At 49.6% G+C, this 21,969-nt stretch overlaps 1 protein-coding gene across 6 annotated transcripts in view; it reads left to right on the top strand.

Moving 5' to 3' along the window:
* Positions 1-21,969, top strand: part of LOC122386106 (sodium channel protein para-like) — an 80,680-nt gene that overhangs the window by 11,572 nt on the left and 47,139 nt on the right. For all 6 annotated transcript variants that reach the window (XM_043374960.1, XM_043374959.1, XM_043374955.1 and 3 more), the window contains exons 2-4: positions 2,966-3,027; positions 7,921-8,114; positions 18,071-18,226. In XM_043374960.1, coding sequence (XP_043230895.1) covers positions 7,965-8,114; positions 18,071-18,226 — 306 coding nt within the window. In that variant the 5' untranslated portion in view covers positions 2,966-3,027; positions 7,921-7,964. The remainder of the gene's footprint in view (positions 1-2,965; positions 3,028-7,920; positions 8,115-18,070; positions 18,227-21,969) is intronic.

Below are 21,969 nucleotides of genomic sequence, written 5' to 3'. Positions count from 1 at the left end.
ACTTATTTATCACACTTATTTATCACTTATTTATCTCGCACCACCTCCAGTCTCCACACAGCCCCGCATCACTCGACTCAAACTGAAGCGCGAATCAACACGCCGCCGTTCATTTGAATTTACGCATGTGCACGCGCAGCCGCTCGCGCTGGCCGGCGGCCGGCTGACCTTGAATCCAAGGCCATATCCGAGCCATGGTAACGGTGCTAGTAACACCGTTTAGAGATCAATGAACTGGGAGCTACACCATTGTGTGGCGTATGCGATATAACGTCTCTGTCACGGGGTGTTGACACCAAATGGTGGTGTTATTTATCCGCAGCGTCGGTTGGTCTGAGGTGGCATTGGTGTTATTTGTCGGTGTTGATTTTGAACACCGAGTAATTGCACCATTCTTCGGCGTTACACCCCACAGCTACACAGTTGAGTTGTGTTACACCCTACCAAAACGCCTCTCATTGGTGCTTATTTTCGTGTCACCGGCACGCGAGTGTTAATTTATTTTCAGTGTGCCGATTATTTGATTGCACTGTTAAATATTCGAACCAACCGTACCATTTGCGAGCGATTCTGCCGAGGGTTTATGCCATCCATCATAGTTCTATGGCCGGTCTAATGGAATGTGGAGATCTCTCCGAAGAGCTGTTGAGTTCATCAGATCGACGAATCATTCAGAAGGCAGGCCAAGCTATGATTGGCTGACGGGCTTATCACCGGCGCGGACTCGATCCTCTGCGCCCCAGAGAGCTCGGTGGTCTTGCCTCGGAGCCGGATTGGAGACGATGCCAACACGTGGCAGTTGACGGCGACGGCGCGGATGGTCCCGATTGCAGACGATGGCGGCTGTGGGTCTGCTCGGCTGGGGCCAGGTGCAGCATTACCATACGAAAGGCGGTCGAACAGAGATGGCATTAGCTTCTTGTCTGCCTGTGTGCTGGCTGTTTGGTATCAGTATTTGATCGGTCCCCCGTCCACGGTCCACCGTCCATCGCGTGGCGTCACCGTCCACCGTCCACAGTCCACCGTCCATCGTCCGCCGTCCACCGTCCACCGTCCGCCGTCCACTGTCCACCGTCCATAGTCCACCGTCCACCGTCCACCGTCCACCGTCCGCCGTCCACTGTCCACCGTCTACTGTCCGCCGTCTTCTGTCCACCGTCCACCGTCCATCGTCCACCGTCCACCGCCCACCGTCCACCGTCCGCCGTCCACTGTCCACCGTCCATAGTCCACCGTCCACCGTCTACTGTCCGCCGTCTTCTGTCCACCGTCCACCGTCCATCGTCCACCGTCCACCGCCCACCGTCCACCGTCCTCAGTGCTATCCAGTGCTATCGACCGGTGGCCGGCCTGGTTCAGCTGCATTGCGATGGAGCCGCCGACCGACAAAACCCCAACGGATTACCGGACGGAGGACGGGACTGGGATAGGACGAAGTGGGACAGGACGGGACTGGGACATGACGGGACTGGACTGGGACAGGACTGGGACATGACGGGACTGGGACAGGACTGGGACAGGACTGGGACAGGACTGGGACAGGACTGGGACAGGACTGGGACAGGACTGGGACAGGACTGGGACAGGACGGGACTGGGACAGGACGGGACTGGGACAGGACGGGACTGGGACAGGACGGGACTGGGACAGGACGGGACTGGGACAGGACGGGACTGGGACAGGACGGCAGGGCTGCGGAGTCGATGGATTTTCGGCGACTCCGACTCCGACTCCGACTCCGGCTTTCAAAAACCAGCTCCGACTCCGACTCCGACTCCGGGCAGAATTGTCGACTCCGACCGACTCCAACTCCCGACTCCGACTCCGCAGACCTGGCAGGGCTGTTGAGTCGACGGATTTTCGGTGACTCCGACTCCGACTCCGGATCGGGTTTCCAAAATCGACTCCGACTCCGACTCCGGTCACAACTGTCGACTCCGACCGACTCCGACTCCGACTCCGCAGCCCTGCACGACGGTACTGGCCACTGGGACAGGACGGGACTGTGAGATGGGATGGAGGATGGGGAGGGGACAGGATGTATATTGTATACTTTTGACATCCAACAAACGCTGGCATACGTCCGCCTGAAGCTGGCGTTCTGGCGATCTGTAAGGGCATGCCCTACGAACTGTTGCGTAGTTGTCTGTGACAGTATGCAGGACAGGCATATGCCATCCTTGGCGGCTCTCACCGGCTGACAGCTCGGCCTCATTCTGGGGAATATAGCCAGCGACCACAGCTCTAATAATTGCTGCATTATTAAGTGCGCCCTGCAAAGGTCATGAGCGCGCCGACGATTAGTGGCGTGCTGACCTGTATTGGCGAGTTCTGTGCAGCGGCCGCACAGGAGATGACAGGACAGACAGGGAGACGTGCTCTGTGCCGCTCACAAAGACAGTGCAACTGCACAGTACTACGTGGCTGTTCAATGTTTGAGCCAAGCGGTGCTGTGTACGACATGGAGCATACTGGCTACTGCATTACCTGAACACTTCGAAGCTGTCCTTGCTTCTAGCGCCCAATGTTACATAGCTTGCTGGCCCGGGTGCACCCACAGCCAGTGTCAACCGTGTGTTGAGATGTGTGAGCTTCGACGGGCAAAGGCATTCAGTCAGACATGCGAACTAGAAACCCTCAGTAGATGCCCACTCAGCCTTCTGCTTGTCCAGAAGCAATGGTCAGGCGTCCTAACAACGCCCGGCTATTCTGGCATTCAAAAACAATCTTTCACCGCCCAGTCTTTTGCTGATATTAAATATTCTAGGCATGTCTTAGAGCCATGTCTTATGGTATTCCTGGCATTTCTGGCAAATTCATTTACCCAATGCTTTTGTCATCCAGAGTCTGTGTAATGTTGACGTCCCGCAGACAAGATGGCCCAAATTACCAATTATTCGTTGCCGTTTGTAAGTACCCGTGCTGTGCCGCATTCATCTGACCATTGTTCTCTATTTCATTTCAGGTATGACATCTGTTCGCCAAGAAAGATGAATGCCGTATATGAAGAGCGCGAACTTTAAATGGGTAAGTTCAAAGCCGTATGCACATCTATGCATGGGATAAAACAGCTTAATAGCCGTGTTCACGACGGGCTATCCGGCGAGTGCACCTGATTTGACCAAATCTGCACCTAATCTCTTTTGCAGCAAATATTTTCATTTTATGAATTCATTTCAGTGTTTTAATCGATGATGCTCTCTGATAATACGACAAGGCAGGCATATAAGCAATTAGTGTAACCCTAGCTGATAGCTACTAAGAGAAACTGAACCTGATTTGACCAAATCTGCACCTGATCTGTACCAGATGTGCACCAAATGTGTACCAGATGGCCGTCGTGAAAACGGCTAATGTCTAGTTTTTGTCTGCGACGGTACACAAAACGGCTTCTTTAGAGTGGAGGATAAGACGTTAGGTAAACATTGGCGTATATAACCGCGTCATCAAGGGGTTTCAGCGAACATACTTTGCTCAACAAAATTTGCTATGCAGTGACAATGATATCGTTGCTGAGCTGTTGCGATGGCAGTGATCCATTCCATAGACACCATAGCGGTATTTTTAAAATAGAGTTAAAAGGCACCACTTCGTTATTATTATTTTTAGGTACGTGAACAACATTGACGGCTTTTCTGTAATACTATGTATAGGAATGAAAACGTACTTTGCCTAAGTCTGTTTTACTTTCACCTATAACTGATAATACTAGTGCTTAATGCACACTAAACTTAGTCACTAATTCAAGGAGAATAAAGTAACTCATGCCAATAGGCAGCATTTGTCTCACCTTCTCTCTCTCTCTCTCTCTCTCTCTCTCTCTCTCTCTCTCTCTCTCTCTCTCTCTCTCTCTCTCTCTCTCTCTCTCTCTCCCTCTCTCTCTCTCTCTCTCTCTCTTTCTCTCTCTCTGTCCCTCTCTCCTTCTCTCCCCCTCTCTCTCTCACTCTCCCCCTCTCTCTCTCACTCTCTCTCTCTCTCTCTCTCTCTCTCTCTCTCTCTCTCTCTCTCTCTCTCTCTTTACACTTTTTTCTCGCTCCTCTCCCCATTCATCCAGCCCACACATGGGCCGAACCATCTGCCTGTGTCGACTCGCTAAAGCTGCCATTTCCATACACTTCCCACCGTTATGTGTGGGTCGGCAGCCAGCCAGGCACTGCTTTGGATCTTGAGGCGCGGCAGAGCTCGAAGTAATGGCCTCCGGTTCGAACCAGCGCCGGCGATATGCGCTATATCTTTTCCCCGAATCTGAGCGGCCACGCTGACAGCGATGCGCGGGTAGATGGATTCGATAAGCCACACTGTGCCACATTGAACACGCGCTATATGACACGTACCTCACGCGGTATTTTTCTTTAAAATGGTTTTCTCTTTTCCACAAAGAAAGGACCATTGGCTATCACCTTTACTTAGTATTGAAATGTCGCTTTTTTCATGCTTGAACAGTTTTCTTGTCTTACCTTGATTGAATGATCCGTAAGAACTCAGGATTGTGGGAAACGGCTCCAGCGGCTACTTGCTCCGGAGGCCCGGAGACTATAATATACCAAATTTAATTAGAAGCGATCACCCTTCCCGCTATGGCGTATTTACACCAAACTGTTTTCCATTGAGCCCGACACTCTCCTTGCCTCGACATTCTCCGCTGCGCCGCCCAGTCGACCCTTCTGGATTGGCTATCGGTCAACGCTACCTGCTAATGGCCATTCTCACTACGGTCGACGTCACCACCTGCTGATGTCCATTCTCACCGCTGACCAACGCCTCATCAACACTGCCCAACGCCTGACGATTAGCCAACACTCTCTCAACACTGACCAACGCCTGACGATTAGCCAACACTCTCTCAACACTGACCAACGCCTGATGGGCAGCCACCGCCCTCATCATCACTGACCTATGCCGAATGGCCAACCTGACCCACGCTGGGTGCTCAACACCAGACTGCTGCAACACCTAGTGGTACTGTGCAGCCAATGTTTTGATGCGAGACGATGGAGGACTATTTCAGCACTTCTGGGCAGGGTGCGAGTACCTATACAATAGCTTAGCAACAATGCACGTAATAATTACCACCTAGTCTTTCGTACCACGTAGTACGTACGCTGCAGGCTGCCAATGCCAATTGTTTCTCCGAGTTTTGTCATCGATAGGATTCCCATACTCGCCACGAAGAAGGTGTATGTGTGCCTTGCTTACGCACAAGTAAAACAGCGATCGCCATAATCCGATCACCACCAAGAGCTGTGGCCCTGGGTGCTATTTACCTCTCTGTCAAACAGACCGAGCTAATGGAAAAAATTAACAGATAACTAAAAATGATACAAACAGCTCAATAAAAATGCAGCTTTAACGAGGCTTCAGTAAACATTAGCAACTTTGGTGCAGCATCGATGAACTATAACTATTTAAGTACGATTCACTTCAAGAGGTCAGGAGTCAGGTCTGAGGGTTCGACTCAAAAGTAAGCCAAACAACATACTGATGTCCGTTTTTCCGGTTTATCCAAACACCGTTCGTCGTGCTCATTTTGTTATCCCAACACGTTTATCCCAACATTTCTATCCCAACTTCACGCGTGTCGGGATAAACTAAAATCGGTACTCGCTAGCATAAAATATCTGGGTGTGGAAAGAAATATTTGTTCGACGTCCTCTTCCGTTCCCCCTATCCCTTCCACAGCCGACGCGGGACGCCACCCCTATTTGCGTAATAAGGAGGTTCATGTGAAGTCATCTTCCTTATCCCGGATTTTGTTGATATCCGCGTTCTCTGAATGCCTAGTCATGGAGATACCCATACCGTGGCGTCGAAGGGGATGCTCGGTCGGGGACGGGGGATGGAGGAACGGTGCATGCCTCCAGATTGATTGGTCAGGAACGGCATCGGTAGGTCGCTGTGGGCCAACGATCGCTGCCTGAGCTGCTGTCCCAGCCACTGCATCTCCAGCCCATATCGTTGTAATCGCCTCACACCACCACGGATATTGGCCCACCGTCACCTGTCAAAACCCATCGTCATCTGTCAAAGCCCGCCGTCACCCTTCCATCCCTACAGTCAAACTGACAGCATCAGCCACTGCCGTCATCGCCAAGTGCCAACACAGCCAATCACAACACCGCGGCCGTCACATGCATCGTCACCTCGTAGTCACAGGTGCGTCACACTCGCCGTCACAGGGCTGTCACAGATCCCACACCCATCGTCACAGGTCCGTCACAGGTCCATCACAGGTCCGCTATATCCACCGTCACAGGTCCCTCTCACAAGTCACAGGGCCGTCACAGGTCCCTCACACGGGCCACTGTGGCCGCCGCCAATTTCGGCATCGACCCCGCTGCACCGGCACGGCACGGCGGCTGGCGCCGTCGAAGGCGACGTCGACCGACGCTCCACTTGGTTCCCGCGACACGCCCGACAAATACGACGACGCTGCGGCTCGAATGGCGTGGGGCGAAGGAGGGAGGGAGGGCGAGACAGGGGCGGGGGGGGGGGGGGCTGCAAAGTGCGTCGATGACTTTAGGGAGGACTAGCGGAGCTTAGTACGGAGAACTGGCGTAGTGTGTGAGGGGGACGCGGACGGGACGCGGAGGGACTCGGGTGGGGCGTGACGCGGCCGTGGCGTGGGGTGGAGTGGGGAGGGGTGAAAGGCCCCGCGGCACGGTAGGTCGGCGGTGGCGCGCGGCACACAGTGCCGACTTGGTGCGTCAGCTGGCGGCTGGTTCCGGTCAGTCGATACCAGGTCCTGTGTGTGTGTGTTTGTGTGGCGCTGTGCTGTGTGTGGGCCTGTGTGTGTCCGGCGGTGTAGTCGAGGGCAGGTGCTTGGGCCGTGTGCCATCAGTGTATAGAGAGGCGATTAGTGGTTGTTTGCGCTGGCCGATAGCGCGTTTGTAGCGCTGCCGCCGCGCCAGGTCGCTGCCGCCCAGGCGGTCGGCCGGTCACGTATAACCATCGCCGGCGAGGAGCGGCTGAGGCGGCTGTTTCGATCGGTGGCTGCCCTGCCCCACCGCTGGAGTGGCCGGCTCAGGAGCGGCTCCTGAGGATCCGAGGAGCGGCGCCTACCGGGGCAGGAGCGGCTCCTGAGGAACCGAGGAGCAGCGCCAACTGGCAGGGCAGGGGGTGGGGCTGGCCACGTCGGCCGCCGCCCGTCGACCGCCTCATCAAATATTCACACCGCCGCCGCCCAAAGACCGTGGGGAGGGGAGAGGGGGTGCAAAGATCGCGAGGAGGGGAAGGCTACACAGTGACGCCCCAAGGTAGCGGGACTGGTCACTGTCCAAATTCCACTGCAAGGGCTCGTAATTACTTACAGCGGCAAAGTATCTGCTGTAGAGCCAGGTGCTTGGCTGGAAAACCCCATAGCAGCCACACTTTCCGACTTTCCCGACTTTTCCGGTCCCGATTTTATCGACTTTTGGTTCATTGACCTGACCTGGAAGGTCAACCGATGACCTAGGACCTTAAAGCTGGGTATCATTGGCTTCCTCTCATGACGGGCAACACGCTCGTTTTTTTCGCGAAGCTCTAGCTCGATCAGGGGCCAAACACGAGGGGGGTCGTACATACCAACTCCCCCCCCCCCCCCCTTGTGCCGTGGAAGGGCGCAAAATGGCTTGTGCCGGCTAGGGTTAATTTTATTACGGTAACAGGTAAAACAAAAATTGTTTTTATTCAATTTTCGTGGTGCGTCAAGGTATGGTTTCACGAAACAAAAGCATTTGATGATTATTTTCCCTGCCAAAACTACGGATAGTAAAAGTGGAAGCAGCAGGTCAGATCCAAACATATAGCAGCGTCTTTAGATAAAGGCCCTGACTCGTCTTCTCTTCGAGTCTGACGAGCTGTGTTGGTGTGTTACAGAGTCGCGCCTCAGCGCTACTCAGTAGCCTGCCGATTCTGACGAGCTGTGCTCGTGCGTTGCAGAGTCGCGCCTCAGCGCTGCGCAGGCGTGAGGTGTCACCAGGACGATGAACGACGACTCGGACTCGATACTCGACGAAGACGAGCGCAGCATCTTCCAGCCGTTCACCCGAGAGTCGTTAGCCGCCATCGACGCTCGCATCGATGAGGAAAATGCAAAGAAAAAGGAACTACAAAAGAAGAAGGAAGAAGGAGAGGTGAGTAGAGACCCGCTTCAGGTCGACGCACTTAGCGTCTTGTTTCTTATCCTGTGCGTAGCTCGTTTTGGAAGCATTCTTTTATGTGCTTGTCTCAAAGCGTTTTTAAACGTTTAAGGCATATTCAAAACTCGATATCATTTGTTCATTATCGGTCGGGTATCACACACAAATCAATTAAAATGAACATACTACCTTTCCAGTGCGCTACATTTTTTCATAAGACAATGCTTAGATGCAGTTGGTGAATACTAATTGGCATTTTGGTAAAAAAGAGCGAATACAACACTCTAACATACATTCAACAAATGGTGAGCACTTAAAGGGACTTTCCCACCTTTACATTAGGTTTGAGTTGAGATAGCCAAGTTTGCGGCGAGGTTCAGAAACCACTATCTATCTTGGTCTCAACCCCTGCAGCCTCGTGCTGTTGAAGAAATTCGTTCCCTTCATTTGAAAATGTTCCCTGTACAAGTCCCAATCTCTTAACCATTAACGGCAATCTGATGACGTCATTTGCCTTTTGAACGCCTGTCACGCATTCAAATGAAGTATCACTTGATTTACGAATAAGCCAATCAGAGACACTTTTGTTGCTGTATGAGCCGCGTCATATTTGAGAGCAAATATATTTGTTGCCAAATTTTCCCCCACATTGACATGAAGTAAATCCTTCATTACGTCACAGATTCGATCTAAATGACGTCACGATGAAATATAAAAGTCGCAATATCTCAAAAAGTATAAGATGAAAACGCGCAAAAACTTGCAGAATTCGTCACGATATCATAAGTAACATTTCCGAATCATAAACGGTGCTTTTTTGAAGGTGGGATAGTCCCTTTAATGGAGAAGTATGATGTTCTGACATTTGTCGTTAGGTAGGTGTGTAATGGGAGCATGGATCATGTTTTCATGGAATTAGTCGGTTTCATTTTCGTCCGTCAGTTTCTTTCTTCCCATTTACAAAGACGGCTTTGGGGCAACTGAATCATATTGCACTAGTTTGCATGATACCAATTCTATGGATCAATGCATTTACTCCAATGCCGTCTTGTTTTGCCTTCCAATGTGTTGTCCAAGTTGTTGGCTTTTATGAATACGTAATTGGAAGTACTTGAAAGCCAGCAATTTGTTCAACAATTTGTGTTAAATGTGTTAATGTTTCAATGTATTTACTTATCTTCTTCCGCTATGGCAACTTGCAACTTCTCTCTTTGTCACTGTTACGCGCCTGTCTTCGCTCTCGCTATCTCTTTCTGTGTGTCTTTCTCTTTCTCTCAGTCACAGGAGACATCTATTAGAGGAAGAAGACGAAAAAAGAAAGAAGTAAGACCCGAGGCATATGCACTTTGCATTCCTAATATGCCACATTGACTCTAGAGATGAGGCGCTGCGTGCTTAATTAGAGGATCTCGAGCTGAACTGCCTTGTCGATAAATTGGCAATGACAATTGACACGCGAGACCCTTGCATGTAAAAAGTTAGTGAAATACATTGTTTAGTTATACAGATGTTCTAGAGATTATTTTTAATGAAAGTTGTTTAGTTCATGTACGCATTGAATTTACGTATTGCAATTAAAATTCCTTCACTTCTAGCCCCCAATAATTGATCGCACAAAAAATGAAACTTTTCAAACCAATATTCTCACAATACCTTTAAATTCAACTTTATTATTTATTTGAGTATTATCATTCCTAGTGAGACAAAATAGATAACTGAATAGTGTCCAGTCACTGATCTGCAACTATAAATCGTGTGAAAAGTTTCAACAATGCTGGCTAAGCTATGTAACATAACTTTGTTACGTCACTTAGGAACATTGTAACTGGTCAAATCTATCAACTTGCTCGCGAGCAACTTGCTTTCTTTTGCTTGATTATTTATATACAAACAATAAAAAATATTTATACTTTATAGACGTAATTATTGTCCTTTAGTAAATCGCCCCATACCTGAGGTCAGCAAACTGCAGCACGTGTCAGCTCGAAATCCTCTACCTCACATACAGATACTGCACAACCATCGGCGAGCAGAGAGCAGCCGACACAGCAGTGCTCTCGGAATGCGCTTCTCCACAACTTGATCTTCTGTCTTCTCTTTCTCTCTAACACCTCACACTCTGCTTTTCTTTTTGGCCGGCTCAGAGCCGCAGCAGGTCTGCGCTGGCGCTGTATGAGCCTGGCGAGGTTGGTGACCCGATATCCCGTCGGTCCGTCAGTCAATCACTCCGTCTGTTTTGTCCGTTCGTCCTGTCCCGCGTCTAAGCAGTCTGTAGCGATAGGTCACTAGTTGGGCTCTCTCCTACTGGCCAGTTTCACACCACCCTTTACGTAGTAGTTAAACGTCATTTCACTCTTACTATGTGAAGGCTGAATATTTGAAGTGGAAGCAGGATAAACAGCCACATTTTGTCTATCCTTTTGTGATTGGCTAGAAGTACTTATCTTGTAAGGTGGATTACTCATCACTTCATACTTGATCGTCGGTTGTCGACGGCTGGTGCTCTCGGGGCTCTGTTCAGTGCCGAAATATTGCGGCATTTAGCGTTGTTTGGTGTTGAAATTATATTTGCTGGAAAGAGGATTCATCAATTACCTACAGGCCAGCTGGGGAACTTTTGAACTGTAGCAGATGAAAAGTTTTTGAAGATCTTAAAATTTAAGATTTTGGCAATTTTCACTTTTAGCTGGCTTCAGTTTTCCTAGGAAGATGATTTGATTTTTTCGCGCGGCATTCGTGACGCCCAACGCAGTGATCCTCCAGTCTCCACTTTCTAGACTCATCTTTTGAAGCGACTGAAACTAAGCAAATACAATGATCGATCCTCAAGCTTACCGTCTAAGAATTGGAATGTTCTGTATCCGAATGAGAAGAAAATTGAAATCAGATAAATCAGATGAATTATTTCAGCATGATTCGCTCGCTTTGGGGATCGCCCTGATCCTCACACTACTTGTGATCGGAGGCGTGGAGCAGAATCCCGGTCCCGACTACACTGATGATCCTCTTCCTGGCCCTTCATTCTCCGACGTGACCTTGATGGATGTCATGGAAGCCATTCGTATCAGTCAGCTGCAGATTGATCAGCTCTCAAGGCAAGTCGACGCTTTGATGGCGGCAGTAAGAAAGACATCTAATGATGATAGGCATGCGCTACCAATACCACCACCGATGGATACCACTATGGGCAGCTCCTCGGCCTCTCGTCCGACCCAGACGACTCCATGTGACCCATCTCATAATATGAGTCCTGAGCCCAGCGCAACAAAAGAAGCAAAGTCGCCGATCAATTCTAGCTCGCCATCACCACCCATAACTGGCGCTGAGTCGCCGACAGTCATCCGGCAGAGAGGGAGCAGGAGTGCCAGAACAAGTTCGTTGCCGAGCGTTGGGGCGGTCATGCTCGGCTGCCAGAACGTGCGCCGTATCGCTGTGGCAGCTAGAGACGAGTTTCTCCTCGGTGGACAAGTCGTCTTCAAGAGCATCAGGGGAGGAACTGTACGCGGCGTCCTGGGAGCCCTTCACGGTGCCGTGGCTGGCTGCAGGGCGGTCAGCGCTGATCTTGTCCTTCATCTCGGAGGTAACGACTTGGCTCGGCAAAGTGTGGACTATACTCTGGACTGCATAGCCGAAGTAGTCAAAGCTGCTAAGCAAGTAAGCAAGGTAAGAGACATCGTAATATGCTCAGTCCCTCAGGATCCATCCACACCAATGAACTATCCAACCATGAAACGTGCAGACCTGAACGATGAGATCGAGCGACTGTGCCTGAGTGAAGGCATTCACTTTCTTGATCTACGACCACGGCTAAATGAGTGCAACTTTCATGGCTTAGACAGGTCCAGATTGAACTTGAACAGGGCAGGGTGCAGAAATGCTTGGCAGTTGCTGGCGAGCGAGGTGACTGGTTTTTTAGACTAACGCCCGTCAGCAGAGATTGTTCTGCTTTTGTTGCTGAAGGGACTGCTGAAGCTAGAGCCAATGTCCTGTCCAACCAAGAATGTAAATCAAAATATGGACTGTCGATTGGCAACTTGAATGTGAGGTCGTTAGCGCCATCGGCAGATCTTATATCTGATTATGTCAAACGTCACGACCTCGATGTAGTGTGCTTCACTGAGACGTGGCTAAGGAGGGGTGTGCCGAATGTCCCTATTGCCAATTTAACATTAGCCAGCAGAGTTGATAGGAAACGCAAGGGCGGGGGTGTAGCCATTTACTGTCGAAGTGATTTGACTCACGTTAGGCTGACCTGTCCTACCATGCCTAGCTCAAGCCGCCTTGAGTTAACTTGGGTGAACGTGCAGTGTGGGCATAACCGGTCATTGGTGATCGGCTGCGTGTATAGACCTCCCACATATGACGGTATTAAACAGGATCTTGAGGCCCTAGAGCTATCAGTCCAAAAGTTTTTGTCAGAGGGCAAACAGGTGGTTTTGTGCGGCGACCTAAATTGTGATCTCCTGCGCCCGAATCTACCCCATGTTCGACCACTGCTTGACCTCATCAACAATACTGGGCTGCATCAGTGTGTCCACCATCCGACCCGTGTTACAAGTTCTTCGTCCACTCTTATTGACATTGTTCTTGTAAGTGATTGCTCCATTGTGACAGGATGTTACTCTGAGGATTGCATCGTATCTGATCACAACCTAGTAATTGTCAAAATGAAAGTGAAAAGGACTAGAGTGAAACCCAAATCAATCACTTTCCGAAGATGGAAAAATATTGATTTGCAGACGTTCACTAATGAGCTGCATGCGATTCCCTGGCCCACAGTGGCTAGTGCTTCAAATCCCGATGAGGCCTGGCAGAACTGGACGGACACAGTCGTCCCCATTATTGATCGCTATGCTCCGTTCGTTACTGTTTCATTCAAACATAAATCTGGATTTGGTGTTTCCTCTGCCACCAGACACCTCATCCGTTCTACGACGGCTCAGTTGCGAATTGCTCGGCGTTCTAACGCTCCGTCAGACATTGCTGTCTATAAGCATATGCGTTGGCAAGTAAAACGTGCTATTATTTTAGAACGACGAATGAAATTTGAGCACAGTATAAAAAAGAATACGTCCAGCAGAGATACCTGGGATCTAATAAACGTGACGTTGGGTAAGGTCAAACAGAGTCAGCATCTGGACAAAAACACAGCATGGGCATTCAACAACTTTTTCTGCTCGGTCGGGCAAAATATTTCCGCTAATGTGCCAGCCAGTTCATTAACTGATGACATCGCTTACGGACCGCCAAGAGTCTTATCTACTAAGTTCGATCTTCGTCCAGCTACCTTGGCTGAACTGCGGTCAGTAGTGCGATCCTTAAAGGTAAATTCGTCCTCAGGACCCGATGGACTCCCTGCTTTTCTATTTAAGTCTTTTTCTAGCAAGTTACTCATGCCACTCCTGCGGATATTCAACTCTTCCATTACCAGCGGTACCTTACCATCGTGCTGGAAGACAGCTGAAGTCGTGCCTGTTCATAAAGGTAAAGGTGATATTAAAAATGCGTCCAATTACAGGCCGATTTCGCTGTTGTGTATTGCTTCTAAAATTATGGAGAGACTCGTCGCTCTTCAGCTTAAGGAGTATTTGAGCGACTCTTGTGTGTTGTCGGACGAGCAGTTTGGATTCCGACCGCGTCATTCCGTAGAGCACGCTCTCATTGCTTTAACAGAGTCCATCAGGTCCTCTATTGATAGGGGTAATGTATGCATTTTGGTGTGCCTTGATTTGAGCAAGGCATTTGACTCTGTAAACCATCATATGCTGCTAGATAAACTCTCCCAGTACGGTATTGACCACCCCTGGTTCAAAGCCTACCTAACAGATAGATGCCAATATGTACGAGGCTGTAGTGATGTTACAGGCCTTGTCTCATCGGGTGTTCCACAAGGAAGTGTTCTGGGTCCTTTACTGTTTAACATATATGTGAACGATTTGCCTACCGTCGCTCCTGAGCCAGGTTCCATGATTCAATATGCTGATGACACCCAGGTGCTAGTGTCTGGATCACCTCACGACCTGGTTGATATGGTCGATCGTCTTCAGGTTTTGCTTAAAAAGTTAAGGACTTGGTTCTCACAAAATCACCTATCACTGAATGTTGCTAAATCACAGGTTATTGTTTTTGGCTCCAAGGTTATCTTGAAACGGATCGACCTGAAGAGCATACAAATATTTGATACCGTCGTGTCTATCAAACGGTCCGTGATCAGTTTGGGTGTGACACTTGACAGCTGTCTCACATGGAGCAACCACATTGACACGATTACGGGCAAATGTATCGGCATGCTAATCCGTTTGAGTCAGCTGCGCCACATGATGCCTTTAAAAACTATTGTCCTACTGATAAACTCGTTAGTTTTGCCGCATATGCGTTTCTGTGTTTCAGTGTGGGGAAACTGCAGTATGACTCAAGCAAAAAGAATAGCTAAGATTGTTAAATTTGCCAGGCGAATCGCGGGTCGCGAAGGCAAAAGTGTGGCATGGCGTGTTGATCTTGCCACGGAATATAAAATTGCTGCTCTTAATATTGTCCGCCAATGTCTGCTTTTTCCTGAAAGTACAACGCCTCTCGTTTCGACGCTTTTTATGACACGACAATCTGAACGTAACACAAGACAATCAGAGAACCTTGATCTTGTTGCCCCAAGAACGGAATTCATGAAAAATTCTCTTTCTTACCAAGGCTCTAAGCTTTGGAACAGCTTGCCCCCTCAAGTGAGGGACGCCTCAAAGAATGAAGTAATAAAGTACATTCTAACAAAGGCAGACATTGACAAGCCATGATTATCGGTCATATGCTCGTACTTATACAATGTATCGTTTCAACGTGAGCAATTGCCAGTGTTTCATTTGATGTCACTCGCCAGTCACTGCACTATACGTTTGAGGACTACTTCTTTGTATCAGGAGAATATTGATATGGTGGCAGTTTGAGTCTGTTCATGTAACGTGCATGTAGCCTGTAGGTAACATGCATAGGTAATAGGTATGTTCATAAGTGGATCATGTAAAGTGTTGTGTACCTGGTGAACTGTATGTATGTACCTACCTTGTGCCTATTTTCACCGTAACGCCCACGTTTCTGTGGTTGGTGAAAATAAATGAAATAATAATAATAATAATAATACGACAAGGGTCTAGCTATATGGAAGTTTTGCTTTCTGCATTGTGAAGCTAGAAGTGGCATTACCTATATCAGCTCAACCTGTTCTAATGACTTATAGGTAAACACAATGTTTTCTCTGTTTATTTTAGCTACAACACGAGTCCTCAATCCTGCTGCATCCAAAACGGTAAAAATAATCCTGAGTTTTCCTATAGTCATCCATTGGTTTCCATCCATCCAGGGAGCTGCAGGGTGTCTCCGTTTCTGGGGGAATGTACTCCAGTCTCAGAGGGCGTAATGCATGCATGACCACGTGCGCTACTTTGGTGGCATTCCTCTGAGGGACACACACCGGACATTACAAATCCACCGGACTGCGCAGCTACGCGACTTACCAGACAGCATAGGTTCACCTGACAGTGCAGCCTTACCACACCACGGCTATGACGGGCTCAGACTCCCTGCAGACAGCACAGACTGTGAGTCTACACGCCAAACAAATGGGCTGACTATACCAGGCAGAGCAGGTGAAAAGATAATGCATTCATAGGACTTCACAAAAACTCACCAAACAGACTTACTACGTAGACAACACAGGCACTACCAGAGACATGCCGGGCAACACATCCAATACACGCTCCACTGGGCCTGCAGGGCCAGCAGGTCATTAAATGTATATTGATAGAGACAAGTAGAAAAACACGGAAAAAATAGTGCATGGACGTGTTTCGATTGTTAATTCTTCATCAGCATGACATAATCACAGATACCTATCTTGTTTTCTTTGTGATTATGTCATGCTGATGAAGATTTAACAATCGAAACGCATCCATGCACTATTTGTCCCGTGTTTTTCTGCAGGCCATTAAATCACGGACAAAACAACGAAAACAAAAGGCACATCGAACAGACTTACCATACAGTACGAACCTACCCAACAATGCATGGTCTCATCAAATGCAGGCTTGCCCATGTGACGTCTACCGGAAACAGATAAAGAAAAATAGACTTTTTCAGCATGGGGCACACTGAACACCGAAACACAGATTAGCCGAACTGACACAAACCACATAAATGGACAAACAAAGACCAGCCAAGATAAGGCAGAGTCGTCGGGCCAACGCAGGACGCATGGACTCACGGACTTTGGCGTGCCATGGACCCGGACGTGCCATGGTCTCAAAGTAGATGCATGCTAGTTGCAGTGATAAATTGACCCATCCTGTCTCAAGACATGGAGTTGAATGAAAATATGAACTAAGCGATGAGCATGATTTGATAGCGTTTAGAAAACATCACGCAGCATATTGAACATATTGTGACGAGTACACGCATGTGTCAAATAGTCATAGTTAGCATGGATCAATCATAGTGTGGCTATATAGATATTTCTATGTTTGCATAAGCAACAGTTTATGCAAATGCCGAATGCTGCGCCTTTCACCTGAAAGGTCAGTGACTGTGCTGCTGTGGCGTGGCGGTATTTCGGTGTCAGGTAAAGCCGATGAAGCACCGCATCGCTCTAATGGTATGAATTCATGTCGACCTCATTGGCTAAGTGCGCACTGTCGCCCGAAGGTGGCTGCCACCGCAGTATCACCGGGTGAGAACAGTTTGTCCACGTATGCAGTTAAATCTTAATATAATGCTGTTTAGGTAAATTTGGGATTAACTGCGCCTTTAGATCATGTCACTACTGTTGTGTGCAATTATGTAAGCTGCTGCGTTAGTGCATGGAGGTAAAATTGCGTGCAGTTGGTTCTGGTAACTAACAACCACAGCTGCCGGTCACTGCCCGGGCGCGCAGCTTCGCACGCTGCTGTGACCGTCTGTGACCTGCTGTGACCGTCTGTGACCTGTTGTGGCCTATTGTGACCTGTCTGCTGTGACTCGCTATACCTTTTGCGACTGATGTGAACAGACGTGACCTGTGACCGCTGTGGCTTGTGACTTCTTGTGACCCTTTGTGACCTGCTGTGACTCATTGTGATCAGCTGTTGTGACGTTATTTACAGGACGCTATGACCGTCTATAACCAACTACCCCAACTACCTGTGACTGATCTGCTGTGTTCGGTCGTAACCCACTGTGAGCCCCTGTGACCCCTATGACCTCTGCGACATCTAGGACCCTTCGCCCAGGTAGCATACCAGCATGCTGTGACCTGCAGTGACCTGCTGTGACCTCTGTGACTCTTGTGACCTCTGTGACTTAAGTAACCCGTGTGACCAATGGACCATATATGTGACCCCTGTGACCCCTGTGACCTATGCGACCTATGTGACCCTATGTGATCTCTGTGACCCGGCGCCCAGATGGTGCACCAGAATTACAATCCCTGGGACCCCTATGCCCTCTATGGCCCTTCGCCCAGGTGGCATACCAGGACGCTGTGACAGCTGTGACCTGCTGTGACCTCTGTGACGTGCTGTGATTTGTGAAGACTGTGACCCCTGTGACTTCTGTGACCCATGTGTGATTCTGTGACCCTGTGAGCTCTGTGACCCAGCGCGCAGGTGGTGTACCAGGACAGTGTGACCTCTGTGACCTGTTGTGACCCCCTGTGACCGCTGTGACACGGCGTCCAGGTGGTGTACCAGGACGCTGTGACCCCCTGTGACCTCTGTGACCCGGCGCGCAGGTGGTGTACCAGGACAGTGTGACCTTCTGTGACCTGTTGTGACCTGCTGTGACCTCTGTGACCCGGCGTCCAGGTGGTGTACCAGGACGCTGTGACCCCCTGTGACCTCTGTGACCCGGCGCGCAGGTGGTGTACCAGGACAGTGTGACCTTCTGTGACCTGCTGTGACCCCCTGTGACCTCTGTGACCCGGCGTCCAGGTGGTGTACCAGGACGAGGACGAGGACGACGGACCTCAGCCCGATCCGACGCTGGAGAACGGCAACGGTCTGCCGATGCGGATCAAGCCCGACTTCCCGCCGGAGCTGATCGGCGTCCCCATCGAGGATGTCGACCCCTACTACCACAACCAACGGGTAAGAACCCCCATAGACCCCTTCTACCACAACCAGCGGGTAAGAACCAACCATAGAACCCCTTATACCGCAACCAACGGGTAAGAACTACCCATAGAATAGAACCCCTTCTACCACAACCAACGGATAAGCTGTAGCGCCCCCCCCCCCCCCTCACTCCACAGACCCCTTCTACCACAACCAACGGGTAAGAACCCCCATAGACCCTTTCTATCATGAGCAGACGATGAGCCGCACTCTCGCGCCACTGTGGACTCTAATGGGTTAAAGCTGAATTGCACAGCGACTCACGAGGAAGCAGCGATCGAGTTTCGTACTTATAATAGAGAAAATATTGAAGAGTGTGCTCCCACGGCGTAACACTGTGATTCCTGAGATCCGCCAACGTCCCGGTGCACCGATCTCGGAACTGGACCCTCACGAAACGACCTCGATCCAACAAAAATGTGTATTTTTCATTGTTTTCTAACACTTTCTGATTAAACTAATGGAACAATTTTAAAATCGTCATCATCTTGAAAAGTGCAGCATCCACAATGGCCCAAAACAGCACCTGGGGGCGCACGGCACCGGTTATATATTTCAGCCAAAAGTCTGGCCAGCGGCCATTTGTCTCTGCAGCATATTGCCACGGCCATTCATCATGGGCTGGACGCTGAGTGGAGTCTGCTCCGGTGACAGTGCGGGGCGGTCTCGGAGCTGTTACCGACTGCTGTTACAGACTGGTGTTACCGACTGGTGTTACCGACTGCCGACTAGTGTTATTGACTGGTGTTACCGACTGGTGTTACCGACTGGTGGTACCGACTGGTGTTATTGGCTGGTGTTACAGACTGGTGTTACCGACTGGTGTTACTGGCTGTTACCGACTGGTGTTACTGGCTGTTACCGACTGGTGTTACCGACTGGTGTTACCGACTGGTGTTATCGACTGGTGTTATTTACTGGTGTTACTGGCTGTTACCGGCTGGTGTTACTGACTACCGAATGGTGTTACTGACTGCCGACTGGTGTTAGTTATTGACTGGTGTTACCGACTGGTGCTACTGACTGGTGTTACTAAGTGGTGCTACTGGCTAGTGTTACCGACTGGTGTAGGTAAGCGACCGGTGTTACCGGCTGAACTGGCCACGCCAGTGACTTTTTCGCTGTGTAGTGAAGGCGACCCGTTTCGATGGCACCCCCCCCCCCCCTCAACCGCGACCCGTTCCGGCCAGCCCCACCCTGCCGCTGGCGGGGTCTTCGATCGCTACCTGCACCAAAACAGACGGACCAGCCGGGCACAGGACAGGACACAGGACGGGACACAGGACGGGACACAGGACAGGACACAGGACGGGACACAGGACAGGACACAGGACAGGACACAGGACAGGACACAGGACGGGACACAGGACGGGACACAGGACGGGACACAGGACAGAACACAGCACAGGACACAGGACGGGACACAGGACAGGATGACACGAATCATTGGACACAAAACAGGACAAAGGAAGGATAGGACACAGGACGGGACACAGGACAGGACACAGAACGGGACACAGGACAGGACACAGGACGGGACACAGAATAGGACACAGGACAGGACACAGGACAGGACACAGGACAGGACACAGGACAGGACACAGGACAGGACACAGGACAGGACACAGGACAGGACACAGGACAGGACACAGGACAGGACACAGGACAGGACACAGAACAGGACACAGGACAGGACACAGGACAGGACACAGGAAGGACACAGGACAGGGCACAGGACAGGACACAGGACAGGGCACAGGGCAGGACATTGGACAGTACGACACGAATCATTGGAGACAAGACAGGACAAGGGATGAACAGGACACAATTATAGCTTACAGGTGCTTTATTTGCTTTGGAATTTTGAAGTCAGCAGCAGTATGTCGTTTAATCCTCTTTTTTTAAACCTCCTGTAGGTCCACTAGCATCTAACGACTACAATTCGCTCGCTGCTATTATGTAAGCACTGAGTCTCCCTCGGGCTAATGACGCTGTTTATAGCGGCAATGTCATCGAGCACCTGAGTCCATTGAGCCCCGATCACCTTTGATCGCTCACCAATCTGGGACCTGGCAACAGACGGCTGTTGCCACAACTTAGCAAAGTGGCTATCTTCACCACTATGGGTATATAGACACCGACAGCCTTGGCCATTTGATAAAGAAATGCGATAATGTGTGGGTTGCCGTGTGGGTAATGTTAATTAATTTTATGTCAGTGTTTGAGTGGTTAAAGATTGCTTCTGGTCGTGTGCCCTTAGGCTATGTTTTGACACTTAATTAGGTATATTTTAAATCAAGCGTTAAACTATTTATGCGATGGCAGTGATTGAAATTAAAAAAAAAATGGTATAATAACTACAAGCATTGATGGACATTTTTGACTAGTTTCATCATTCAATGTCCATAATTCTTAAGTGTTTCAAATTGGGGCATGGTATTTTCAATCTTATCTTGACTCAAAATCAAGGACGAGGCGACCAAAATAAGAGAACTTGCGACAGGACACAAAAATGCGAGAGTGTACCTAATGTTTCAATGTTTCAGATCTAATGATCATGTAGACAAATGATCAACTGATCAAATGATAGGTACGCTGGTTGTTCAGCCGAACATTAAAAAGTGAGTTAGACAAATGAGTTAGACAAATGAGTCCCCATCATGCTATTTCAACAAAGATATGGTAAGGGTACTAGTGACAGTCATATGTCACATTCCAAGCCACTGCCGTATCACAGTCATATGACAGCCTCTTCTACAATGTCAGACATATGACATTCTCTGCCATAGTGCCAGTTACGCGACAGTACCTACCACCGTGTTACAGTCATATGACAGTCATCACCATATGACTGTCATATGACAGTCCCCACCACGGTGTCACAGTCATGTGGCTACCATTGGCCGCGACCACAGCTGAATACTGTCCATTTTTCACAACTCTGTTTCACCGTTGCCATGGCGATATTGAGTCGCGACGTTCGATTGTTGGTTGACGAAAATCATCAAACATTGACGCGCCGACCGTCGGACGGTGGCGTCGGCGGCCGGTGCTGACCGTCATAGGTAGTAAGCCGATCAGCTGGTCAGATGGCCGGGTAGTCAGATGATCAGATAGTTAGATGGCCAGATGGTCAAATTGTTAGACGATTAAATGGTTAGAAAGTAGAGCATTTATCAGGTGTGCAAATGATCGAATTTTCAAATGGTAAGATGGCTGTTCGACCAAATAGTCAAACAGTGAATCGCCGGACTGATATATGGTAAGATGAAAATTTAAGAATAAGGTGTCATTAGCAAATTGCTATTTTTGGTGGGTTACTGCTTACTCGTGTAGTTCCAGCCATTGATTGGTGGGTTTTGAGTTTTGACCTTGTGAGGTGATCGGGTGCCACGCACAGTTGACTCTGTCACCTCTGCTGGGGACAGTGACATATTTTTTATCTGGTCAAACGAGACGATTTTAGCGATGTGAGGCAGCGTGAGCGGATTGTTCCCGTTTGCCCGTCTTGCAGGGTGACCGGCTGTCCTTCTTTCACTCAGCCGCAGTAGGGTGTAGGACGCCCACATCATACCCGGCGGCCCCGGGCCCGGCTGACGCCCGGTTTGGCCGACCCACCTCCGTTCGTGAGGCATCGAGCGAACATCGACTGTCCATGGGTCGTCTCTTAGGAACGGACCGCGCACCAGGGAAACAGGAGGGTGGGCCGAGCGGCC

This window comes from Amphibalanus amphitrite, unplaced genomic scaffold (assembly GCF_019059575.1).
Source record: "Amphibalanus amphitrite isolate SeventyFive unplaced genomic scaffold, NRLGWU_Aamphi_draft 000240F_arrow, whole genome shotgun sequence".
In the NCBI taxonomy this organism is placed as follows: Eukaryota; Metazoa; Arthropoda; class Thecostraca; order Balanomorpha; family Balanidae; genus Amphibalanus; species Amphibalanus amphitrite.
This window is presented reverse-complemented; position numbering and strand designations above follow the sequence as displayed.